Source organism: Phaethon lepturus, unplaced genomic scaffold (genome assembly GCF_000687285.1).
Source record: "Phaethon lepturus isolate BGI_N335 unplaced genomic scaffold, ASM68728v1 scaffold958, whole genome shotgun sequence".
Taxonomy (NCBI): Eukaryota; Metazoa; Chordata; class Aves; order Phaethontiformes; family Phaethontidae; genus Phaethon; species Phaethon lepturus.
The window spans coordinates 443-27,432 of NW_010558040.1; the positions used below are offsets into that span (position 1 = coordinate 443).

The window sequence follows — 26,990 nt, forward strand, 5'->3', positions numbered from 1 at the left end:
CCAAGAAACAGTTCTCATCCCCAGCCTGGAAGAGAGGCCCCAGATGCATGAACTAAAGGCCCAGTAGATGGAAGACGAATAATTTGTTTCCTCCCCAAACACCAGCATTTATTATTAAAAAAACAATCAAACAAACCGCTTGTGTTTTTTATTAATGGTACTTGATGGGGGATGGTAGAGCATGCTGTATATCCAGCCAGTGAAATGGTGGCGTTGATGTCTGAAGGGAAGCAACAACCACGCAGAGCAATCTGCTTCATTTTGTAGCTTCCATACTCTGCCTGCTCGTCCTGTCACGCTTTGCCAGTATGCTATGTTGGTGAATAAACAACACTAAAATATATTGTTTCAGAGAGATTTTCTCTTCTATTCATTAGGTAACGGTTTTCCATTTTTTTTTTAATGTCAAATTTGCTTTCTGTAAAAGTCAGATTTTGATATTGGAAGTTTCCATGTATATTGTCTTTCTCTGCTGCATATTCACTTCATCGCCTAAGAAAACAAATTGGTCAAATAATTGCAATACAAATTGACCCACTGGAATGCATGCAAGTTTAAACTACCTTCTTCTGGCCACTCATGTAGCAGAGAGACATTTCAGGGCTGCACAAATTCTGTTTCTTACTTAAATTATCACAGGCCCCTGACTATAAGAAAACATTCCAAGAGAGAAATTTTATCCTTGTTTTGTCTTATAAGAAATAGGAGTCTTTATTCCTTGTGGTGGTTTGCTCTTCAGTCACAGGTGGAAAATGTGGAACTGTGAGTCTGCACATCTAAGGAAGGAAGTCTACAAATACTCGGTAAGTGATGCTTAGGACTATTGTAGCAGGTATGTCTCCTTAAACTGGGAGATTCAGGTAGAGCATCTGTCCAACAGTACACAAGCCATTAATTCCATAGAAGTTTTAAGCAACTTTGCAGATTTCTTTTAAAAATTGTTATAGTGGTGTGAAAGGAATGGCTTACGTTTCTATGAATGCATTTTTTTATTTTTCATTGCCTGACTTTAAGACACACAGAATCTGCTCAGTCCTATGTTGGGATACTTTAATTTTGTTTTAAGTAAAGAGTGGTAGCATTGCAAGCTTGCCAAATGTTAACCAAATGACTTCAGACACTATCATGAAAGGATTAAGGCTGTTGAAGAGGATGGTGTAGGAGAATAAAATAACACTTATATACCTTGTATCTCTGGCATTGCTTGTATAAAATTTCTTCAAAAGGCAGAAAGGGTAGTAATTAAGTGAGGCACAATTAAGAGTGTGGTAGATACTAGAATAACTGTTACATATATACATCTAAGGATATGTTCCGCTACAAAGAAGAGGGCTGTGGGAGTTAATGCATGCAGGTTTTAACTGGAGTGTTTCTGTTTAGCTGTAGAACATGAAAGCTATGTTTTATTTTTACGAGTTGTCTTTGAGATTCTTTACTTGTCAGGGGATATAAAATTGCTCTTAATGTGGGAACTGATCAATGATCTCAGCTTTTTGATACCACATTGTAGTTTGATTTTTTTCTTTCGCTAGGTTTGACTACTGTTAACATTGTAGGACTGATTGGCGGGGACTAGTTGTTTTTGTTGTTAGTGAAGGAAAAATGGAAAGAGAGGCGAATGGTCCACACTGCTGAAGTCTGTGGGGAGGTCTCTTTTGAAGGGCGGGCAGCATTAAGGGGATCTTGCTGCAGATCCTCCCGTTAGATAGGAGGATAAAAGGGGACAGGGCAGCGTGCAGGTCTGTCTGCTTCTTTCACCCTCTCCCCCTATCCTTGGCTTTAGGAGATCAGAAATTATTTTGACCTAAGCAGGAGCTGAAGGAAGAACTCAAATCCGTCTGGAGGACTCAACTGTTTGTGTGGACAAACTGCAGGGTCTGACACGGTAAGGGAAGACGATTCAAGTGAGACATCCCTCTCTACAGCCTTTCTCTAGGATGAACTGTCTTACCAGCTTTCGTTTCTTCCAGCAAGCGTTTGAATTGCTTTGCAAAAAAATGTCTTTAGTGTCCTCACTATGATGTGGAATGGAAATATGCATTTTTTCCACAGGGTAGGAGGCACCGCTTGGTTTCACTCTCTTCCCAGTCAGGAACTTTAATTTATTCTGCCTTAGAAAACTTCGGTGAATTGTGAAATTATATTTAAAGGAAAAAATAATTTAGCTTTTAAAAACACTTTGCTTTTTATTAATAACGGTTGGATCATAGTGCCTAATGAAGCTTTGTAGAGAGCATGTTGATGTCTTTGTTAAAGATAGAGCAGTTGTCGCCCTTTACTTTTAAGTTCACAGCAACTTCCTAGTGACTTCAGAGTTATTTGCCAAGCAGTGACAAAAGGAAAGACACAGTCTGACATATTGGATAGCTACACAGTATAAAGACGTAGAAAAGTTTTTTGCAAGGAAATCAGTCTGGTGATTGATAGAGCATTAAGCATACGCTCTGTGTTTAAATGCATAGAGCACAATACCTAAAACTTAAAATTAGTGTCTTAGATAATCCACAATGATCTGTAATCCCCAGGGACAGGCTACTTGAGGTACTTACATTGTGCTTGGACAATTTAATAATTATGAAAATATATATAGTGTAATTTTATTTTGTTGATATTAGGTTAAGACATCTTAACACTGTCTCAGGAACTTGAAACATGATTATTGATTTATGACAGTTCTATGAACAGCTTTTCTGACATATTATACCTCAGTGTCACCATTTAGCTTCTGCTTGCCTTCGGAAGCTATGTAACGAACTCAAAACAATGGTAATGATTTCTTGGGAAACGTCTCCTGATGTGTTGCTTGGAAAGCTGGTGTTTTATGGTATCTTTAATTTATTACCTATTTCCTGGGTAAGGACTGGTTTATGCCATTAGCATCTTCCTTAAAGGTCATGTTCTGGGGTGTTTTTTCTTTCTGACATTTGTCCACATTCAGCACATATGGAAAAATTAAGTTTGCAGATGTGACCTATGTTGAGTATGATAATATTTCTGAAATAAATCAAAACTAATTTGCCTAGAAATATTATTGAGGAACTGTTTTAAATGTCAGCGTGCTAGTGAAATTAACAGTTGTTCTTTTATTGAGCATGCTGTTCTGCTGAAGTTACCCTCTTAGCAATTGTCAAAGTATAAAATCTGTTCTGAAAACCATCTTTGCCATTTATTACTGAGGATGTTTACACTCATAAAAGTTCCTAGATTGACCACAGTGTTCAATTGGAAATATATTATGTTAAAGTTACTGTGAGCATTTGTATGAAATTTTCTGTCCTGTCCTGTGTAGTCATGCAAAGGACTTGATGAGACCTAGTCATGACAAGATTATTTCAGCCTGGATACTTAAGAGAGGAAATCTTGACTGTGCTGAAACAAGTGGAAAAAATTCTGAGTGATTTTATTGTTGTCAGTATTTAAACCAAATGTGAATGATGCATCTACCCAGCAACACTACTGGTACAGTCACATTGTTCAGATGTCTTACAGATACCTTTCTAAAATGAACTGGATTGATATTACTTACCAATTACAAGTGAGTGATATAATTTATATATTTTTACGTGGGCTTGTGAAATAAATAGATAGTACTATATATGTTGTTTCTGTATTTGCAAAGGTTAATGGCTGATCGAGTGCTTGTGATTGGCAGTGGAGGGAGAGAGCATGCGCTAGCCTGGAAGTTGGCCCAGTCTCCACATGTGAAACATGTGTTTGTTGCTCCAGGAAATGCAGGAACAGCTGACAATGGGAAAATTTCCAATTCAGGTAAAAAGGGGGGAAAGATAGAATATTGTGCCAAGTAATCAGTAATATGGGTGTTGGAATTGAAATAAAACTGACCACATTTGGGTTGAGTCAGTAGGAGATAACAATTATTCTTTTCTTTTACAGGTACCACAAATTTTTTAAGGCATAGACGTGTTTTTTTAATGTATGTTTTGTTTCTGAATTTTAGACCTGCCTAGTAAGTCATCATACTGTATCTATTTTTAGCCTAGCTTCTTAAGAGTGAGGCTTATATGAGACTGTGTATTTCTACACCTCATGTCTTTCCTCCCACTGTTATGCTTGAACTCACTTACCAATTTCATCAAAATGTAGCAGAGGTGTAGAAGACTCAAAGTTATTAACTTCTGGGTAGAAACTTCATTGGTGTCTGCCCAGGCTGCTCGGCTAAATTTAGCTACAACATGCACTGCCATTGAGAAAATCTTTGCTCAGCTGTTGAAATTGAGTTTCCTTATGAACTTACAGTTTTATGTTTTAAAGTTTTTATTCTCTTATGATAAGCAGCTTTTAAAAGTTTATATTGATTACATATAGCAAATAAAATATATTTAATAAGTTATCAGACGTATTAAAAACAGTAGTGCAAATTGGAAATGTTCACTGTTCCTTCTGGACTCTGTTATTAGTATATTGTTTGTTTCACTTTGCTCTTCATGGGCTGTTTCATTATTTTAATCATACTTCTTAGGGAGACAGAACAATGACATTCTCATCTTCCCTCTCTTATTTTAGGCTTTACAGTGGTAACGATTAAATTTCCTTTTCCTTTTCAGCTGTATTAGTGAGCAATCACACTATTGTTACCCAGTTCTGTAAAGATCATAACATTGGACTTGTATTAGTTGGACAAGAAGCTCTTTTGGCAGCTGGTAAGGCTGAAATAAATTAACTTGGCAGTAAAAATCAGTACCTTGAATTCTGCTTTAAAATGACGTCTTCCGGATCTTAGGACACACACTGACTTAACTAAACTGAAGAGCAAGAAAATTTGGGTTATCTTGTAAATGTAAATTGTAGTTATTGAAAACAGTCGGCTTCATAGCTATATGCTGCTTTTTGCATGTTAGAGATTAGCAGGGGAAATAATTCAGGATCAAGAATCAGTAATGGCTACAAGTACTCTTGTTTCTTCTGCTCTGCTTTCCTTTATATAAAGAATTTTCTTGCCATAGTCCTAACATTGTTGCTGTAGGCAACAGTACCCAGACTGTCACGTGCATTTATTGTAATGTGCATCTCCATGTCTTAAATAGTGAACAGAAGTACCAGACAGTCCTAACTGTGACAGTTCTAAGTAATGTAAGGAGCTAAAGACCTCTTAAGACTAAATGATGAAGCAGGTCATTGGATATGCAGAACCTTATTTTAAAGAATGAATTAGCTGTTTGAGACAAGGGAAAATGTAACAGACTGCCGGAATGGTTATGTGGTTTTCCTTTTGTCAAAATGACTTGATGTTTCCAAAGAGATTACTTTGTTCTTTTGCTCGTTTTGATAATTAGGGATTGTTGATGACTTGAGAGCAGCAGGAGTTAGGTGTTTTGGACCATCTGCAAAAGCAGCCCAGCTGGCATCCAACACTAGTTTTGCCAAAGCCTTTCTGGATCGACATGGGATCCCAACAGCAAGATGGAAAGCCTTCACCAATCCCCAGGAAGCTTGTAGGTTTATTATCAGGTAACTGTTTCGATACTGGAAACTCCTCTGTCAGGTTTTCTATGCATTTGGCCTTCACCCATGATAGTTACCTAGAACTAGGTAACTTTTCAACTGTTGTTGTTCTTCTCAAATAGCTGCTGAATGAATTAGTTTTGTAATTAGAGACAGATGGTGAAGGTGCAGGGAACTTAGGTTGATTTTCTGTTCACAGATCACAGCTCTTCTTTGATCAGCTTCTTCAGGATGCTAGTTAGCCATTTAAAAGACAAAAAAATGGTGGCAGAAAAAATATTTCAATAAATCTTTCTGTAAGGGTAAGAATAATTTCTACACAGATACCAGCAAAATGCTATCTGTGGAGTGATTTGGGAGGGACTGGTCAAACACTCATAACTTAAGGAGGATACTCTTATTTCTTCACGGCTAGGCAGCATCTCTTACACGGAGAGAGAAATGTAACTGCATATGTCTGTAGTTGCTTTGGGTGGTAATGCCTCTGAAGTCAGGGGATCCTTTGGGAGCGTAACTTACCACTGTGACTATTTTGGTACAGTCCCACAGCAGCTGCTCTGTTCAGCTACACTGGACTGTGGCTGTGTGTCGGTTTCATGGACTTCTTGTCTTTGCTGTCACATGCTACATGTGGTATAATCTAGTGGAACTTCTTTTTTTTTAAATAAAAAACAACCTTTTCACTGACTTTGCTCTGTAACAGCATTTAGTCTCTATTACTGCCATGTAAAGAAACAGGCCAACAACTTGTATGTCTGTAAGCGTGCATAAGACTCACGTCAGCACACTGCGATACGGAGAAAGGGAGCTTTGTGTGAGCCTGCTTTGGCTGCTTGTATAAATCTAGGGTTGAGGTTTGTCCTAATATAAATTATAATGTAGAAAGGAGGAATGAAGTGTTATTTCAGAAAACAGGCTAGTAGTGTGTAGAATCAGCTCTTCAAAAGGGACATTTTATTTGACCGTCCACAAGCCGAGGTGAATGGATAAAGTGTAGTTATGTTGTTTTGTTCTTTTTTTTTCTTTTAGATTGAGTTTGCATTTAAGAGTAAGTGGAGCAATTCTGAGGATACAGTGTTAATACACTAGTTCTAACATCCTTTACATGCAAGACCTAACTTAGCCTTAACTTTATAACTCTGAAGAGAACTTCCATAGTGGTTTATAAGATTATGTACTGTAATCCGGTGTTATGAAACTATAAATCATCAATGAGTTCATCTTTCCAAACCTATGACAGGAATAAAATAGTAAGTCAACTCAGGGAAAAGAGGAAGAAACTGCAAGGTGTTAAAGCTCAGCTACTTGTCCAAGGATATACACTGAGTTGGTGTCAAAACCAACACCAGAATTAATGGATTTCTGGTTCACAGTCTTGTGCTGAGGGCTGTAGGAGCCCATTCACCTCCATGACAGGATGGGCTAGCAGGGAATGTATTTCTCTGAAGTGTTATTTTTCAGCTGTTCAGAAAGAAGGAAAGAATATGGGAGGCATTCAGCTTAAAAATGATAATTTCACTGGATGCAGTAGGGATACCTGAATCTCACTTTTGCTTTCATTTAAAGCACAGACTTTCCTGCACGAGTTGTACGAGCGAGGGGCCCTGCTGCTAGAAAAGAAGTGACTATTGCAGCCAGCAAAGAGGAAGCCTGCAGAGTTGTCCAAGAGATTATGCAGGTGGATAAATCTTCAGTTAATCAGCAGGAATCCAATTCTTGATGTTCTATAGCCCATGAATTTGTAATTTCAGCCACAGGAAGCAAGTATTTTCAGGAGAAACTTGCCCATTTGACTAAGGAATTTCTCTGGGTCTAAGGAATCCTCAAATTCCTCATGTTTGCCCCAGACAGTGGGCAGTGAGCAGGGCTTTGTAGAATTTGTGACTGAACTCTCATTCCAGCACTGAGTCCTGCTGCCCTGCCCCTCCAACTGTTTCATGTTTCTTTGGCTCCCGAGGTCTGATAAGGTGCATTCAATGTCTCTTCCTTATCTCCATATGAGATTCTATTAGCTTTGCTCAACATACCAGAATTCAAGAAAGCTGCTACTTTTCATCTACATTGTTATTTTTCTGTTAAAAGAAAATAAAGACAGGATTTAGCTAGTAGATGCCACGTTTGCTAACTGGAGAAATTTATTTTTTTTGTACAGGACAGAATGTTTGGAGAGATGGTTGTTATTGAAGAACTTCTTCAAGGGGAAGAACTTTCTGTATGTGATCGATGGTGTGGTTGTGTGCTTTTATTCTTTGGCATTAGTGCTATGCTCTGTGCATAAACATACAAGTTTATTGTTTCAAATAGTTTTTTTGTTTTATTTGCACTTACATAAATAAATATGCAATCTAAGCAATTTGATGTCATACTAATGTCATACTAATCAATGTATGTTATCAATAGAATTTTCTTCTACATTAGCCATAAAATTGCAATTATGATGATCTTTTTAGGTAGAAAGTGATCTTTTTTTCCTAAAGTGACCTAAAACATGTTTCTATGGACTTTGTCTTTGTAATTGTAGTTACATCAATAATCTCTGCTAATATTTAGTGCCTATTTTAGCACTTTCCTTATCGTGGATTACTACTCAGTGGCAGGATAAAACTTAAGCAAGCATATTATATGCCACATGCAAAACTGCCAACAAGTTCAATGTGCAAGATTTGTCCTGTAACTGAGAATACCTCACACTCATTCAGGCCCCAGATCTGCAAACACAGATGTTTAATTTGAAATGTATGAATAATCTGTCAAGTCAATGAAGATTATTCACATGTCTGAAGGTAAGCCTATGTCCACATGACTAATAGGTCAAGATCTAATTCATCAGAATGGAATTGTTCTGAGGGCCGCCATTCCTCTTGATTATTTAAAAATGAGAAAGCAAGCTCAGTGAATCCTTCAGGTCAGTGGGCTTGCAGCAGAATAAGTGGAACTTACTGCTTTCTGTCTTTGATTCCTAAATTTTCCTGGCAGAACTGAGCCTCAGCCTGTGACCAGCAGTCTTAACTTCCTTTAGGACAGGACTGTCACTGTTTCTGTGTTGTGTGTGTCTCTTAACAGTGCTTGTGCTTCACGGATGGTGTCACTGTTGCCTCAATGCCCCCAGTCCAGGCCCACAAACGATTATTGGATGGTGACCAGGGTCCAAACACTGGAGGGATGGGAGCCTATTGCCCAGTTCCTCAGGTATAGCAGTCCTCCTTTTCAACCTGCAACAAGGCTTATCACATCTGTGGTTAAAATATATGTCCTTTAGGGCCCAATCTTGTTTCTATCACATAGGCCAGATTTCTTCCTGAATTGATTGATGCTTTGCTTGTGTAAGGGCAATACAGTGCTCAAACTTTAGTAGTCATTCTTTAGGATTTAATGAGCTAGTGTTGTGAGGAATGTTGTCTCTTTCACCTTTTCCATTATTCCTAAACTTGGTGTTTCTCTGCTCCGATTAGCATAACTTGAAATGTCCCTGCAAAACTCCATGCATGCCTGGAGTCTTTGTGTCTTGAACATAACCTTGCATTTCTTGTTGTTGATTCTTAATGCTGACTGCATTGTTCTAAATATGCTGCTGAAGTACATTATTAGTGTGTTTTTCTCTAAGCACAGAAACAATCTTACTGTGTACAGCCCAGGTTTCCAGTGTCTCAAACCTCCTTAAAATTTCTAAAGAAAGAACCAAACAAAAAAATCTTGGGAGACAGAGGATCAGTGTATCTGTCCTTCAGGTAGCAGCACCCTGATGGAAAGAGCACACCGGTTGGGGGGAGAGCAGAAAACATAGCTGAGGCATTTACTTACCCCAGTCCTTCCAGGTCGTATGAGCTAGCCCAGCAAATGTCATCACTGTCTCAATCAGTTTGATGTTGATCGTCAGGTTCCAGAAGTACTTCTAGAGAAAATCAATGATGCTATCCTTCAACATGTTGTTGAGAGTATGAGACAAGAAGGAACAGCGTATGTAGGTAAGTAAGCATTCAACTGAAAAACAAGGTAAAGTCATACCAAGATTAGTTTCATTCTTAGGGATTGCTTTTGAATCCCAAATAGTATTTGTTAAAAAAAATAATTATTTTTTCATGCAGTATTAAGCCTCACTGGTTTGGATTTTAGCTCTTCCTTTGGAGAGAAGAACTTTCATCTTTTCTCCACAAAACATACTGTATTTTTATTAAATGTTTTGTATTTAAACAGTTGCAACCAGACGTTCTGTAGGTCAAGGTATAACACATACTCAAGTACAGTTGTATTGTTCACTTCTATATACAGCAATTTAAGTTTTTTTTTTTTCTTAAGATCTTTGTTCAGGCTGTTTTGAAAAAGGAGGGTGTTGCTCACAGCTGTCTTTTAATGCCAATGGCTGCTTTTGGTACTGAAGAGTGTCAGATCACATACATGTAAGGAGTTGGGTTCCAGTCTGCAATGTATTCTCTGCTATTTGGTAACTTTTTTAGAAAGTCCAAGTCCACAGTAAGAATATAGTGGGTGTTGAGCATTTTTAGAATGATGCTGGAGGACCTGATGCTTTATGGCGTTTAAATTTTCACACTTCTTATTCTCTGGGGATTGGTTGTCTGGTTATACAGTGAAAGGCCTGCTTTAGATCACCACATGCATATATGTGTGTTGAGTAGAAATCACAGCATGCCATCCTCAATAAGTTTTTGTTTGTTCTTGTTTGTTAGTAGCAGTAATGAATTTTGGTTTGTTATTTTTGCCTGAAATACAGAATTACACGTCTATATTTATGCATAACAGGAGTGCACTTAATGGTAAGAAAACCGCGACATCTGCTTAATGAATGGGATTTTATGTGACCTGTTTTTTTCATCCTGTCAGTTCCTTCTGATCTCTGATGACCTGCAATTAAAGGGCTGTAGCAGCAGGTGGAACTCAACTTTCTGATGCAGAGAGGTTGCTTTCCATTGTATTCGGTCTAAAATGTGATGCGATGTTCCTCAGGTTGTTGCTAGCCACTTTGTTGGTTATTTTGGAATTATTTGATTTGTGTGTAACTGTTTGCAGAATCCCTGCTCCTAATTCTTTACGGTTTGCAGAAATGCTTCCCACATTCCAAAATACTATGTTGCATTTAAAGGAGTTCTTGAAAAATAAACATTTACATTCATTTGCTTGGCTGTGTTCTTTCTGTTCAGGTGTGCTACAGGCAGGTTTAATGCTTACCAAAGATGGTGTGAAAATTTTAAACTTTAAATGTCAGTTTGGTGACCCTCAGTGCCAGGTGAGTGAAAGATACTGGAAACTTAAATATGCTTAGGGAAATGTATGTGATATATTTGGATCTATGTCTTATTTTATTTTAACTAGTCAGCTTCTGTGAATTATTAATTAAGGAATTTAAGTTAAAGAGCTGTTGCTCAGATTGTATTTTTCTGGAGAGAAGTGGACTGGGAGAGGCCTAAATTCATGTTCCTTCTACATAATCTCACATGTCCTGTTGTAAATTTCTGCCTATTACAAAGAGATACTGCAAATTAATGCTCACCTATAGTTTCCAATTCTACTCGTATAGGAAAATACAGTATTTTCCATTTGGCAGGTACAGATTTTACTCTATTTGAATTTCAACAAGTCAGCAAAATAAGAATTAACTTCTATCACTATGAAAATTTTCTGCAGGTAATTCTTCCATTGCTTAGAAATGATTTTTATGAAGTGATTCAAGCAACAATTGATGGCAAACTCTGCAGCTTCATGCCAGCCTGGTCAGAAAATAGTACAGCTGTGTGTGTGGTCATGGCAAGTCCAGGATACCCAGGAGACTATGACAAAGGCATGGAGGTAACAGGTAACTTCAGTAGGTCGTTTACTCTTTAATTTTAGCCTAGTACTTCAGTAAGTTTGCATTTACATTTTCTCCCAGGGAGCTGTACTGCTTTCCTCCACCCTACTTATCAGAATCTGCCTTCATCCATTATTCCTTGTCCTTGTGGAAAGGATCAGTTAAGATCGTTTAACTGGAATGCATGCCTGTCCAGAGTAGCACAGGGGCTAAATGATTAAAATTACATCATTCTATAAAGCTCTGTCTGTAACTTGTTGCTGAGATAAGAAGGTGATGAGACATTATGTCCTTCTGAAACAACTCTGGTGCGTCCATGTGTAGTACTTCCACAAACTATACTGGAAACATGGACCACAGTGTTGTCAGCTCATGACTGCTTATTGCTAGTTTTGCACCCTTGCTGGGTCGTCACTTGATCTTAGCTAATGCCTGACCAAGTGATAAGGGTGAGACTTGAGGACCTGTGGCCCTTAAAATAGGAGCGGTTTATGCCTCCACCATCAGCTTGGTTCCATTCCTTGTGCCAGCCAGCCAGGTCATTACTGTGTAATACTAGTAAGAACTTCTTCTTCACAGGGCTTAAAGGGTTTTTGGGAAGTTGGGCATGTGGGCTTTAGATCAATACTAATTGTCTGTGTTAAAATTCTTGAGGTTTAATATTAAGATTAAATTTTTTTTAAATGTTTTGAATCAGAGGGAACTGTTGCAGAACTATTTCTTTCCCCTCAGCTACTGCTTTGCCAGTCCAACACCATGCCTTGTGTAAAGCAACCCAGACAGCTGACCTTATTTCAAGGCCACCTTATTTTTGTCAGAACTCCAGTTACCCTATATCGCCCAGGGAGGAGGTCATGTTATATTGCTTTTTCTCTTGTCAAGATTTCTGCTGTCATGTTCTCCTTGCCCACCATCCTCTTCCGGTTCACTCACTGTATTTATTTTGTTTTGTCAGTGATATTCTGCAAAACTGCATTTCTGTAACTGTAAAAATCCAAACCAAGTAACTGAATTACTCTGCTAATGAGCTGTCTTTCATTAGACATACTCAGGAACTTTTTTTAGGTTGGTATTCATACTTTTAGGAGTGAGGTTGTATGACCATCCTGCTTATTAATCACAAAAGATGACAGTCAAAGCAATGAAATTCAATTCATTCCTTTTATTATTATACTCCAACCCCTGGAATTGTGTGGGGTTTATTCATTTTTTTCCTATTTTCCACATTGGTTCCCACATTTTAATGTCTTTAATAAACATTTTATTCTAGAGTATTTGCTAAAACGGTGGGAAGGAGTTAGGTTTCCATTGCAGCAAGGCCAGCTGGGGCTCAGCTTTGACCTTGTCAGGGCGGTGCTGTGGCAACGTAACACACTGTACTTTCAGCAAGTATAAAGGTCTCTTTTACTTGTTTATAAAAATCTGTCTAGCTGACAGCAAGGGGAAAACTGTGTTTTGTTTCACTTTTTCCAAATGATGACAGTAGTTCCTCCTCTTCCCTTATCTTCTCCTCAAAATACGAATCTAAAAAAACCCTGAGCAATTTTGCTTTCCTCTAACAGGAAAATACTTGTAAACAAATTAAAAGAACAAAATATGTCATTTGTTTTAGCTATTGGGCAGCCACCTGCAAGTGTTTATGGAGTATTGATTCCAGGTGTGGTAGGGAATTTTGTGGAGTGGGCACAGCAGAACAGCGAGGGGAGTGCTGAGGTAACATTAACGCTAATGGTTTAATATCAGGGAGAGGAGAGAATCCAAGCAGTAAACTGCTATGAATTGTGATTTTGTACAGGAAAGCCCTGCACAAATTACTTACAATTACAATACTCAGCACAGTTTTGCCCTGGCACAGGCTATTTATATGTCCTGTTGTGGCTCCTGGATCCCTTATTTCTGTTCCTGTGTCATCTGTGTCCTCACTGGATGTCTCAGAAGGGAGTCTTAGGGACAGTGAAGTGGGATTCCCTTCAATGGTAATGCTGTTTCTTGGAAGAAAGGTAAGGTAGGAAGCTTTATTGTTATTCTCCCTTGCCTGAAGAAAGGACTTCAATCTTCACTGCTTTGCCAACATAGTATGTGATTTAAGATACTCACGGAGTTCCTTTTGCTTTTGTAGGGCTGCTGCAAGCCAAAGAGTTAGGGCTGGAGGTGTTCCATGCTGGCACAACGCTGAAGGATGGAAGAGTGGTGACAAGTGGTGGCAGAGTCCTGTCCATTACTGCTGTTAAGGAGGACCTGATGAAAGCACTGGGAGAAGCCAACAGGGGTGTAGCAGCCATACGTTTCAAGGGTGCCACTTACAGGAAGGATATTGGCCATCGTGGTATACGGCTTCTCAAACAGTCTCTGTATGTAAGCAAAGGCACGAGCAGAAATAGATGCTAGTCCAAAGTTTTATATTTGTTGTTCCCATTTGTGTGATGAATGATGGTCTATGCATAAAATGTCACTACTGCTGCTAGCATGTCCTTTACTTTCCCTTTACAGGGGTCTAATACACAAAGAGAGACACGTGGAAGCTGTAACCAGTGATGTTTTGTTTCATCAGCCGGAAACATCAATTGTAAGTGGTACTAGATCAGGTAAGATGGGGAACAATCTTTGAATTTCTTTGGTATATTGAATGCAACAGAACTCTTTTTTCCACAGGAGGTGAGCAATGCATTCTTGGCATTGAAATTGAGCTTGAGAAACTGGGCTGAGGTCACCACGAAGAAAGAAAATTCTCATTTCTTTCTCATCACTCCTCTTTTGCTTAATTAAAAATAGTTTGCTTAACATGGGGATGATTTCACTTCTTCAAGGTTAGTCTAGTGAACAGAATAACTCCTGGATTAATGGATTAATGGAATAGTTTTGTACGTCACTGGATAGAAATGATCCTACCAGCTGTATATAGGAGTATAACATCCAAACAGTTATTAGGGTGTGGCTAACAATCACTGAACTTGTTATTTGCTCTTCAGAATATGTTCTTACTCTTAGCAGTGATCTGCTGAGGAAAATTTCTTGATTTTTTTCCCCTTAGAAAAAAGTAGTTGCATAAAGAAAAAAGGCGAGCTATTAAAAGTTTGGTAAAATGTTTAACCTTTGCTATACACAATTCATAGGTCACATATACAGAATAATAAAGATCTATTTACACCATGAAATATTTTACTTTGGGGTCCATGCTTCATAAAGCTGTGCATGTTTCTGTCAGTGGATACAATGCTGTCTTCTCCGAGAAACCATAATTTGCAGTACTTCCCGTGATGAGTGTTTTGGGTCTTTTTATTTCCCTTAAAAATGATCCTTGACATGTTTGTACTTGGCAGGCAGTCATTCAGAAGTAGGAGGCTTTGCTGGTTTCTTTGACTTAAAAGCATCTGGTTATGATGATCCTATCCTGGTATCTCAAACTAAAGGCCTTGGACCTAAACTGCAGGTAACTTGCAACTTGACTGTAGCAAAGCTTATGTTATGTCCCAAGACTGTTTTAAATGCCACAGCCAATTGCACCATCTGTACCTTCTGAGCATTTTAACTACATCTCAAGGCCACTGCAGTGGTCATTTGAACTTTGTAGATGATCTTTTGAGCAGGGCCTGTGCATATGTCATCGAGAATGTGGAAGTTCTGGGTATTTTGTGATGAAATGATAATAAACCAAAACATATAGCTGGGCACTTGTGGAACTAAGAACCAGAATTTCTACTATAAAATAGATGATCCATTGGCTTTGAGAAAGATCAGTTCAGAGAGGAATTGGTTCAGTGAAGTGCTGAAATGGAACTGTCAGACTTAGCTTAATAAATTGTATGCAGAGACATAGTATAATTACTGCTGTCTGGGCACTGGGAAAAGAAGGATAGAGGAGATGAGAATAAACATTAAAGAGGAAAAGAAGCCAATAGATAAAGAATGCTAATTACACAAGAACACATAGGATAAGTTGGGCCAGGAATATATTTATATATTGAATCAGAAGAAGGCTTTCAGCCTTCAGAGGAGTGGAGGTCTGAAGCTGCCTTTCACTGATCAAACACAGCAACTTAACTTGTTTCAAGTTGGTGTTTATACCTTTAGTAACGGGATGATATGACGTGGCTTCCTGCAACAGCAGGAGACTAAACATAATAATCCAGAAGGTCTTTTGCAGTCTTGCATCCTTGGACACCTCTGAGCATGAAAAAGTGATTGGTGCTGGCTCTTGTGAGTCTTTGTTCCAACTGCTTGGCAGAGAGACATTCCAACTGTGTTTACACAGACTGCTCCCAAGACTCTTCCTTGGCCAAAAAAAGTTGGCCAATGCCTATACAAATTATTACTACATCAGTGGGAGGGAGATGTTATAATGCAACAAAAGACATGGGTTGACTGGTTTCCATAGCACTTCTAAATCCACCAGCCAGTGAAAGATTCAGGCTTGTAATCCAAACTCAGACTTTGTTTAAGTGCTGATCTGTTACCATTTTGAAGCCAATGATAGTATTTATCTGCACTTTTCCTTTGCCCATCTTTCTGTACTGAGCTTTTCTGCACTGATATGACTACACTGATAGAGCTGTGCCAGTAAAAGATAGTTACCTTGAAAATTTATCCCTACATATGCAGCCTTTGTCCTATTTCAGACCCTGATATGGTAACTGCCAGAGGTGAACTGCACTGTGTGATCTGATGCTGTGCATCTACATCACCAGCTGGCACAAGTGGAACTGCTCTGGTGTATCTCTGACAGTGTAGAAACCTCTGCTTGTAATACAGTAGTGTAAATGTCGCCGCTTTATAGAAGCCATGATGTCTGATTCAGGTTTCATTACTTGTAGGATGCAAACACTGTGATAACTTTTTTGAAACCAAATAACAGCCTTCACAAGGGAAATATTATTGCTTTGTGAAAGACCTGTCTTTAAAGGGAGCCTACAGACCAGGCCCACATTGTTGTATATGACATGAGATAGCTGAGATCAAAAGACTTCTTGGGGAGGGTGGGAGTGAAGCATCTCATTCCCTGTGGACTTGGAGAAGAAGAAGAAAACTGCTTAATAAATTGTTTCAGTTTTGCTGCATGGGCCAGTGAAATTAGTAGGCAAAAGTACTACAGAACACACAGTGATGTTTGAACAACCTGATTTTGGTTTTGGAAATTACTAGGGTGTTCTATAGGTTGAAAATCCTGGGAATTTGTAAGTGCTTTTAGACACCTCTTATTCTGGATTTGACATAATATTCCAAAAAGCAAACAACCAACCAACCCAAAATGACAATTTCTGGGTAGCTGGAGCTAGAATTTGAATTAATGTTTCAAAAAACAAACTAGATTTTTCTTTTCTCTGCTAGAAAATGGGCTGTTTTCTCTTGATTTAAACTAGATGATGTACCAGGTTATCTTCTGCATGTATGTTCTATTGTGATTCTTTTCAGGGAAAAGAAGATTTCTGCTTATTTAACTGAGTAATATCTGAGTTTTGTGTATATCTTGTCACTGCTGCTGGTTCCCACCATGTTTTGCAGATCGCACAAGTATGTAAGAGACACGACACCATAGGTCAGGACCTGGTTGCCCTGTGTGTCAATGCCATCCTGGCTCAAGGAGCAGAGCCTCTGTTCTTCCTCAGTTATTTTGCCTGTGGCAAACTTGATGTTGAAGTGACTGAAACAATCAAAGAAGGAATAGCTGAAGCTTGCAGAAATGCAGCATGTGCTTTCCTGGGTATGAACACTCCCCTCCTTTGAGATTTGAAGGTTCTGATGTTGAAAGGATTAGTAGTGCAATAGACTTTGTAGGCACAGGCAGTACGTGGCATTAGAACAGTTAGTTTCTGTTTGGTGGAAAAAACAGTCAAGCATTGGGCTTAAACTCTTCCTTATCTCTAAAATGGGTCAGCACAGAGGCATGATTTTTGCTGTTCACGCATTTGGCTGTTGATTCTTGCTTATTTATCATTGTACAAAGGAGAGCAAAACCGGATGCCTCACATTCTTGACGTGTTAATATGTTTTCATTCCCTCTCTGATATTTAGTCGTAGCAGGGAGGTGCCAGATAAGTAGCATGAAATGGAAAAAACCCTCACATTTCTTCTTTCATTAACTTCTTGAAGCTTTGTTTTGTTGAAGTCTTTGAGGTAAGATAAGAAACCAAGAAGGATTTTTAAAATATATCTGAATGTGCTGCTTAGGCTTCATGTCTCTGCAGCCATCCTGGATACGTTGCTTATTTTTGGAGATGCTATAGATTTAAAGTTAACAATAAAAACTGTTTACAGCTAGTGCTGACTGCTTTCTCTCCCCACTTAGGCAGGGAGATGGCTGAGGTGACTGGCATGTATTCTTCCGGAGAGTATGACCTGGCTGGCTTTGTGGTTGGTGCAATGGAGCGAGGCCAGATGCTTCTGGGGCTGCAGAGAGCTGATGAGGAGGATGTGCTTATTGGACTGTCCTCTTCTGGGATTCATGGCCGTGGCTTTAGCATCATAAGGAAGATTCTCTTAATGTCCTCCTTACACTACTCCTCACCAGCGCCTGGCAGTTGTGGTGACAAGACTCTAGGTACAGTATCTTCCTTCTAAAAAACAAACCTGCAAATGAATTGTGTTCAGACATTTTCATAACTAGGTGCTGCCAAAGGTTGTTTACTTCAGGATGGGTTAGGGTAATCAGTCTTTGCAGTAGGTATGTGGGGTTGCGTCCACAGTTTTGGAAGAGTGGGCCAGCACTATTTCCCAAGGTTATCTGCCACAAGGAGCAGAAGTGAACCTGTTCAGAGGAGCGTGCCACTAAACACCTAATGACCTTTTAAACAAATTGATTGAATTGACACTTTTGTTTGCAGGAGATATATTGCTGACCCCAGCAAAAATGTACAGTCCATCTTTGCTGCCTGTCCTTCGCTCAGGGCATGTGAAGACTTTTGCCTTCATTGCTGAGGAGGGGTTGCTGGAAGGCATCTCCAGAATCCTGCCAGAACATGTCAGTGCTGCCCTAGGTAAATATCAAAGGTGACTGTTCCTGTTTGACAAAATTTATATACAGCATGGACTTGACTTTTCAGCTTTGGGTATCACCTGGTCAGTGCTTTTCCAAAAAGCCTACCAAAAACATTTCTATTTCAAGTAAGCATCAGCTGATGAGCACCACTCTCTCATTGGAGAAGGCAAATTTAAGGAGAGTTTGAAGGCAGCTCATCTCTAGGAGAAAAGGGATTTGAGAAGATTGTGTGTTCTGCAAGACACCTCTCCATACTAAATATTTTGACCAAACTTTGAAGCTTGTTGAGAGAACTAATTTGCATTATTTGCTCCACAGTATGTGTACACACACACACGTTTAATGCAATTTTGTGGTAGGTGGTAGCTTCCTCATAACAGATTAGCAGTTGACGTCTGTAGGTAAGGTAGAACTTCTTCTGTGTAAGCCAAAATTGGGTTAAATTTTTATGTATTAATAAATTCAAAATATTAAAGAAAACCGTATTAACGTGAGTCCAAAAATATTGTGAGGGTGGGGAGGGGGGAAGATGGCTGTCTGTCTGTATTTCTCTAGAATGAAATTAGAAAGGAAAGAAATAAACCCAGCTTACTAATGTGGTCCCCAACTTGCTTGCCAGTGCCTGGAACCACAGACAAGATAACAAGCCCAAGGGGATTGTTAGTTTTCTAAAGTGAAGTCGAGATGACAAGTCTGCACCATCAAGCTTTCCAGAGACAGCCTAAGGCCATGCTTACATGAGTAGGGTCACTGTGAAAGACCATCCGTGCTTCCCATCTGTGTGTAAACTGCTCAGCCCTGTTCCAGTCTGCCCATCCACACACCTAAGTATACACTCTTATACCAATTATTGATTCTTTGAAACATAAAACCAGGATCTGCTTAAGTAGTCTAAAAAAGCCAGAAGATGATTTGTCCCATGGCTCTTTTATCTCTTACAGAAGAGATATAAGTCATCTGTAGCTTTGTCCTTCTGGCTGATGAGGGATGAATACATTTTAATTTGCTGTCATTTCCTACATGTTCTCATTAGAAAGCCTAGAGAAGACTTGGCTTGCACAAATTATGACTAGAAACCTCTGGTCATGCAGCACACATAAATTTGACTGGAAGTTGGGTCAGTGTACTCCTTGGACAGTATTCTTAAAATAGCAAGAATTAGTCTCTATCAGCTCTTGTAATATACCACTCTCATTATATATAATAAAAGGTGGGTAGCAGACATTTGTGCTGACCATATACAAATTTCAATCATTTTCAGATGCTCTCACCTGGAAGATTCCTGAAATCTTTTGCTGGCTTTACAAAGAGGGAAACCTTTCTGAGGAGGAGATGGCTCAGACCTTTAATTGTGGGATCGGTGCAGTCTTGGTTGTGCCAAAGGACCTGGCTCAGCATGTTCTCAAGGACATACAGAGACATGAGGAAGCTTGGCTGATTGGGAAGGTTGTTGCCCCTTGTCACACAGGTTAGCAGGAGTCCTAACAGGAAATGGAGATACAAAAATTAAACAGAGTATGGTTTGATTCCAAGTGTAACAGATTCATTGTCTCACTTCAGAGGGGTGGCAGCTCACTTTGGGATGCACTATTTAATTTTTAAGTTGATACAAGGTAAGTTGTCTTAGAGTGTGATTCTGTGAGGCACTGAGTATCTCCTGGGAGGTACAAGTTATACCCAGGTCTGCAGGCACTGAGGAGACTCCTTACTGCGAAGTTTGTGTAGTTCATGTCTTTTTTTCTGTCATTTCACTAGGCTGGAGGCTGCTTAACACCTTCACATCTAGATTTCATTATTAAATACACAGAGAAGTGAATGACTTGTTTTCAGAGTGACAATACTTGAATAGTGTCTTACCTAGGTACCTGGTTGAGACTCAAGTAAATCCCTCTGATGACTGTCTGCAAGGACTCACATTATTTAATTGATTATATTTTGCCACAATCATGGTAATCAACCCACCTCCTTTCCAACCCCTTCCTAACTCACATGGATCCTGTGTAAAGATTGAGGATAGGCCACAGCTGTGTACAGTCATATGTGATGGTAAGTCTTCATTCTGGTATGTCCATTGCTTGACATACAGCAAGACATGAGCCAAAATCCCTGTGGAAGCCAAACAGTTTGGGGAGGAGTTTGGGCAGCCAAAATGCAACCTCAGCTCTGTTGACATCATCTTTAGTTTAATTTTGCAACATGAGAGAAAGAGGAAGACAGATGTAAAAGACGGGGATAATCCTTGAAAAGATTATGCCATACCTAGGCCTTTGGAGACAATTCTGCAATTGAGTAACACAAAAAAGATCAGCACAACTAGCATGAGTTGGTTTGTTCAAGTAATGTACATTTTTGTAGCTCAGTTAGTGCTAGCAGAAATTATTTGCTGATAGGTTTTTCTTTTAATTGAAACTTATGATTAGTAAACTATACAAAGTAAATTTAAATGGGAACGTAAAATCTAGGGTATTTTAACTTTTTCCTCACATATTTGGAGGAGGTTCCCACATCAAAGTCAAGAATCTTCTTGAAGCCCTGCAGCCCAGCAGCCCCCAGCATCTGATGAATAATCCTGCTGTTGAGAGTCAACACCAACCCAGAAAGAACAAAGTTAAAGTGGCTGTTCTCATCTCTGGAACAGGTGAGCTTTCATTTATTATCCCACAGAGAAATGTCCTTACAAAAGAGAGGCTGAATTCAGCCCTGATAACAGTGCATCCACCTTGCTTTTTTTTTTTCGGTGGAGTCTATGGAGCCTTCTAAAACCAAGGCTGCATTTTGACTGGAAGTCAAGAAGGTGTACTCATTTGTACTGCTTAACAAATGAGCTTTATTAGTGCACAAATTCCTTAGTCATCTTCTATTTGTGCAGTTGTTGAAAACAAGATTTTTGTTAGATAAACGGGACTGTAAGCCAATTCTGAGTGACATAGGTGCTCATCTATTTCATGAATGTTTGCTCTCTCTTTATTTGAGGCACAAACCTTGCTGCGCTCATCAGTTACGCAAAAGAGCCAGGCAGTTGTGCTCAAGTTGTCCTTGTCATCTCCAACAAGTCTGGTGTGGAAGAACTACGAAATGCAGCCCGGGCTGGAATTCCCACCAGGGTAAAGATACCTGTTTCCTTTCCTTTTTATCGCCAGTTCACAGCTACTGAATTTGTAGGTCTTCATGAAATGCTTGGTAAGCATTCATGTTTCACTTTTCTTTAAAACTTTTACGTGGATAAGTGGATGTAGCACAAAGCACAAAGAGTTATCAGTAGAGGCAGAGCTGAAAGCTGCATGGACAGTGCTCACTGGAGGCTGTGAGTGTCTTCCCCATCTCTTCAGTGAGTGCTACAGTCCAGAGTTAGGAAGGGACTTAAAATTGCACATGCTGTGATGATTTGAGTCTGAGATTGTAGCCCATGCAGCTTCAAGCTTTAACTGAAATCAGGAAGACTTTAGGCTCTGTGAAACACATAAAATCATAGAATCATTTAGGTTGGAAAAGACCCTTAATATCATCAAGTCCAACATCAACCTAACACTTCAAGTCCACCACAAAACCATAGAATCATAGAAGAATAGAATAGGTTGGGTTGCAAGGGACCTTTAAAGGTCAAACTATGTCCCTAAGTGCCACATCTACATGTCTTTTAAATTCCTCCAGGCATGATGACGCAACCCCTTCCCTGGGCAGCCTGTTCCAATGTTTGACAACCCTTTTGGTGAAGAAATATTTCCTAATATCCAACCTAAACCTCCCCTGGTGCAACTTGAGGCCATTTCCTCTTGTCCTATTGCTAGTTACTTGGGAGAAGAGACTGACACCCACCTCTCTACAACCCCCTTTCAGGTAGCTGTAGAGAGCAATAAGGTCTCCCTTCAGCCTCCTTCTCTGCAGGCTAAATAATTCCAGTTCCCTCAGCCACTCCTCATAAGACTTGTGCTCTAGACCCTTCACCAGCTTTGTTGCTCTTCTTTGGATGTGCTCCAGCACTAACATAAGCATGTTGTCTTCTTGACTCATCCCTTCTTAGAAAGACCTTTGTCTCATGTTGTGCTCAGTCAGTTTCACCGGCACCATACAAGTCTCTTCTCCTATCTGTGGTCAGTAGACTAGCACTGTGTTATGGAAACTTTTATTAGTTTGTTTCATAAAATAAAAAAAATACAGAAAGAGAGTAGCGTCATGTCATCATACTTGTCAAAGTATAGAACATGGTTTTGAAAACATTCAACAACTTGGGATTTCAAATGCAGCCCACCAGGAACTCTGCCTTCTAACCTTTAATGATTTTGAACAGTTACTGTACTCGTACACCTACACACAGATGGGAATAAATACTGTTAGAGGGTTTCCATGCATTAAAAAGTTTTCAGCAAGCTTCCTCAACAGCTGAGTTGGATCCATGTTACTTTTTTTCTGGCAATATAAAGGCTCATCTCTGAGGAAAAAAGTTGTGTCAAAATTAATTCACATTTTCATAGGCAAGAGCATGACAGCTTTGTTAACCCCTTATTTGAATGTCTTCATGAACAGTCAGGAATCAACACTTGGGTGCTGGAGCTGAGAGGTGGAGTAGAAATAGAACAAGACTTGACTTCTCCCCTTATGCAGAATGGCTGGCTGGTGTGCTCTCTTTTAGATAAGTTCATTATTTTTAGTAAGCAACTATAGACTAACTGGTGGTGATGTTGTTGATGAGTCATCATTACTTTTACTTTAGTCTTTGGCTAGACATTCTGGAGTAAGAGGTCAGTATCTTCCGGTATGTTCCCCCTTATTTCCCTCTACACCACATTACTCACATGTTTCTCTTTTCATACTTGGCTTCTCTTTGTGCAGATTTTCTACACATCCTAGAAAGTATCCTGTGTGAAAGCCAGTGTTAACTAAAGCAAGTGATTGGGGTGTTCCTAGGAATGTTTGTATGAATGTGAAAAATCACAAATATCCTGAATAATATACAAACTTCTAAGTCCTCTAATGTCCTGGAATTAATCCATTTTGCTTTCTCTTTGTTGCCCAGGTAGCTGCTCTCATTCATGCACAGTTATTTCCTTGATACGGCTTTTGATCTGTTTTAATGTTTTAGGTGATCGATCACAAGTTATATGGAAGCCGCTCTGAATTTGACAGCACAATTGACCGAGTTCTTGAAGAATTCGCTGTTGAACTAATATGTCTGTCAGGATTTATGAGAATTTTGTCCAGTCCTTTTCTCAGAAAATGGAAAGGTAAGAAATTGTAACTGTAAAAGAGAAAGTAAAATATGGATGCTTGGTCTCACCAGAATTACACGTAATTCTTCGTCTTTTGGTTAAATCTCCCACAGCCTTGCTGACACTGAGGAGTACATGTACATCAGTGGGGCTGCCCTGTGCTTCCATTCATTCCAGCCAGTGGGACTGTGCTGCGATTCTGACTGTGCATTGGCAGAGAAATGCCTTGTGCTGGCATAATGAGTACCAGAGGGCAAAATCAGGGTCACAGAGTTGGTGTGTCTGCCTTCCTGCTGGGCAGGAGAAACACCTGCGGAGCAGGCAGCAGTTTGGTTCTGTCTGCAGTAGGGGACAGGTAGCGTAGCTGTGTCATTTCTCAAGGAGCTGTGCTGGGCACTTGTGCTGAATTTACTCCTTGCAGCTGTTACTCAGAAAAAAATGGGAGGGAGATTGATTTCTCAATGCCTCTCCCTCCTGTGCTGCCCTGAGGGCTGCACAGCATAGCATCACTCTCTACTCTGTGCTGGAAATACAGCCATTCCAGACCCTCGAGTGAGTGTGGCTCTGCTGTGGGGCAGAGCATTCTTTAGATTTCCTCCAGGCCGGCGGAGCGGGGAACGCACACTCCTCTTGCCTCTTGCTCTGGTCGCCAGGTGCCAGCTCCTGAAGCCTTGCTCAGAAGTTACTCACTATGCAGATTGCATTTGGACAGGCTTCTTTGGGAATGATGCTTCCTATGAAAATCGCTTCTCTCTGCACAGTGGCTCTGCATGAAGCTGCAGTGTGAAGTCCACTTCCAGGCCTCTCATCTCACCTGGGAGGGGAGAGACTTAAAACTCCATCTGTCCATCCACAGATGCAAAAGCAAATGAGGTCCTTGGCCTTAACTGAAACATGCTTGCCTGGCTACTGCCAAAGCCAGCACACCATCACCTGTGTTCCTGAAAGCTCACTATTTCCTCAGAGCAGAGCAGCACCTCCTTAGGTTTCCTTAGAGATCGTAACACCATGTACATTTTTTGGTTTTGAACCTGAATCTGAACACGCCCTGTTATGTTCTGACTGCAGTTGGGACCATTTAAGCTCCTGAGTGGTACTCAATGCTGCTGTTTTGAACTGATGATCACATCTCGCTTTTATTTTTAAAGAAAATTAATTTGAAATTGATTTTTTTTTTCTTTTTTTCTGCTCTCACTCTGATGCCCAGGGAAAATTTTGAATGCTTCCCCATCACTTTTCCCACCAATCAAGGGTGGACATGCCCATCAGCAAGCCCTGCAAAGCAGATTCAAAGTCACAGGCTGCACCGTGCATTTTGTCCTGGTAAGTGTCCTCTTGCCTAACATTGAGTAAGTTATGAAAAGGAATTTGCTTTTTTTTTTTTCCTTTCTGAAGGCAGAAGCAGGAAGAGATAACAGGAATGTGTGGAAATCTTGGGACTGTTATCGGTAAAAACAGGAAGAGGTGGGGGTTACATTGCATTTGTGGTTTCTTGAGGTCCCGTCTTCTTCCTTGGTATCTGGGGAGTGTGTGTGTTCAGTTTGTCCTACTCTCAGGAAACTGCCCTCTGAATCTTCTAGTCCATGTCTCTCTTCCTGCTCTGCCCCCTAATGTAATGTAAGACTTTCTCCGCCCCGTCCATAACCTTGCTGAGACTGTTCACCAGCCTCTTCTTAAAGACTCCCAATATTCCCATTTTAGGAGGAATCTAGTCCAAAAGCAATGATATACCAGGAGCCGGTATCTGTGAAGGCAGACGACACTGAGGAGACACTGTCAGAAAGGGTGAAAGAAGCTGAGTGCCGGGCTTTTCCCATCGCCCTGCAGCTGGTGGCCAGTGGAGCAGTGCAGTTAGGAGCTGATGGTAAAACCTACTGGAAACAAGAGAGCCAAAGTCTCCATCTTCAAGAGGAGATGTGCACACCCTCACTCGTGGCTCTGGAGCCTCAAAAAACCGATGTGGTGTAGCCAGGTTAATGAGTGGCTTGCTCTCTGCTCATCTTTCCTTTCTCCTCCCTCTTCCTCCTCCCTGCCCTCGATGTGCATCTCTTTGGCTGCAGGCATATCGGTGTCATGGGTTTCCATTCTGAGCTGTGACCCTTTTCCCTTAGCTTGCAGCTTTAGTTACACTCCTTTTGCAAAACTGGCGGTGGAAGCCAAGCTATCTTTTCGGATTTCAAATTTCTTTGTTCTGTTCTTTGATCTGTAAAGGAGAGAGATGCTGTGTTGCAAATCAAAGACGGGGGCTTAAGCTGTAAAAATGGTCTAATGCTTCAGAGTGAAATTAATTCTTCTGAGGGATCAATTTTTCTTGGCCACATCACATTGCAGAGCACCAAGAGCTTCACAAAGCAACCACAAAGAGGAACCATGCTGCTGCAAGAGGGTGACCAGCTCCTGTTGGATGGAAGAGGCCAGACATGTCGGGGCAGATCAGAAGTGCGGCCCAGCCTGGCATGTGTAGACTTGGGGGGTGAAACAAACATTAGGGTCGAATGCATCATTCTGTGGGGGGAGGTGGGAGCCTACAAAGACCTCATCCTTGCGAGCCCCACCACCGTGGAAGTGCCTCACGGTATAGAGGAGAGGAGGACATGTAAACATGTGCCCCAGTGTGGGAGCCAGAGTCTAGTGAGCTGCCAAGCAGGAGATCAAAAGGCCAAAAAGGCAGGGAACCTTTAGAAGGCAAAACAAAATGAAACAAACTCCCCTTCACAGGTTATTTGTCAATATGATGTAACATTGCATACTGAATGTACATCTAGACACTTGCCCTGCTCCTTGAAAGGGAGCGGCGCATAGACATTCCCAGAATTTCATATTAAAACATTTGGATCTTGAGGGATGAAAATTGGATTAGAAACACCAGATTTCAGGCATTTTTCTTCCTTCATCCTTGAAATCAGCAGAACAAGAACATCCTCAGCTTAATTTGGGAGTGGCAGGAAAATCTCAATTTTCTTTGCTGACTGAATGATTGGTGTGGTCCAGAGGGTTGCTGCTGTTAAATAAAACCTTTTTCTGTGGAAGCTTATATTGTATCTGCCAGAATAATGACTTGCATGCAAGTAACAAATCAGAGGAAGAAAGCTAGCTAAGAAGCTACTTGAACAAACTAGAAAAGAAATAGCCAAAGCTGAAGTTTCCAGCAGAGGGATCAGTAATAGCCATTAGATGCAGTGAAAAAAATGTATTCTTGTTTTGGTATTACGTTTGGTATTGTGCTAGTAAAGGAGATACTACATATCTCGCTCTTGGCTGTATCAGGCTGTTTGAGAGCATGAGTCAGCTCCAATTAAAAAGTCTCGATTCTTCCCCCCCGCCCCGTGTAGCTAGTCGAGTTTCAGTAGTTGGGGAGGGAAGAAAAATTCAATTCCCTTCTGTAAGCTCTGTCATTTACGTACAGAAATCTGTATTTGTCTCTTGCACTCCAACAAGTGGAACAAGGAACATGTATTTTTCATGATCTGGGAGAAATAAAAAGAACTGTAACAAGGCAAGATTAACACGTTTGGTATATAGAGATTATTTTTATGAGAAACAC

General features: G+C 40.1%; 1 protein-coding gene across 1 annotated transcript; it reads left to right on the forward strand.

Moving 5' to 3' along the window:
• The first annotated feature begins 3,623 nt into the window (after nucleotides 1–3,623).
• LOC104625315 (trifunctional purine biosynthetic protein adenosine-3-like) lies at nucleotides 3,624–25,414 on the forward strand. Its single transcript, XM_010292915.1, has 21 exons — nucleotides 3,624–3,768; nucleotides 4,566–4,661; nucleotides 5,295–5,469; nucleotides 7,030–7,141; nucleotides 7,616–7,675; nucleotides 8,527–8,652; nucleotides 9,341–9,428; nucleotides 10,620–10,705; nucleotides 11,104–11,272; nucleotides 13,386–13,617; nucleotides 13,757–13,851; nucleotides 14,587–14,696; nucleotides 16,766–16,964; nucleotides 17,550–17,801; nucleotides 18,085–18,237; nucleotides 19,501–19,707; nucleotides 20,734–20,877; nucleotides 21,213–21,343; nucleotides 23,320–23,461; nucleotides 24,654–24,769; nucleotides 25,148–25,414. Exons 1-21 carry the CDS (start codon nucleotides 3,624–3,626, stop codon nucleotides 25,412–25,414), a joined length of 3,105 nt encoding a protein of 1,034 aa, XP_010291217.1.
• The last annotated feature ends 1,576 nt before the right edge of the window (nucleotides 25,415–26,990 follow it).

Excerpts from the sequence above, each read along its gene's own strand:
- LOC104625315 (XM_010292915.1), top strand. The coding sequence starts at position 3,624 with ATGGCTGATCGAGTGCTTGTGATTGGCAGTGGAGGGAGAGAGCATGCG. Across the intron at positions 4,662-5,294 it reads AGAAGCTCTTTTGGCAGCTG|GGATTGTTGATGACTTGAGA; the intron begins GTAAGGCTGAAA and ends TTTGATAATTAG. Across the intron at positions 5,470-7,029 it reads GCTTGTAGGTTTATTATCAG|CACAGACTTTCCTGCACGAG; the intron begins GTAACTGTTTCG and ends TTTCATTTAAAG.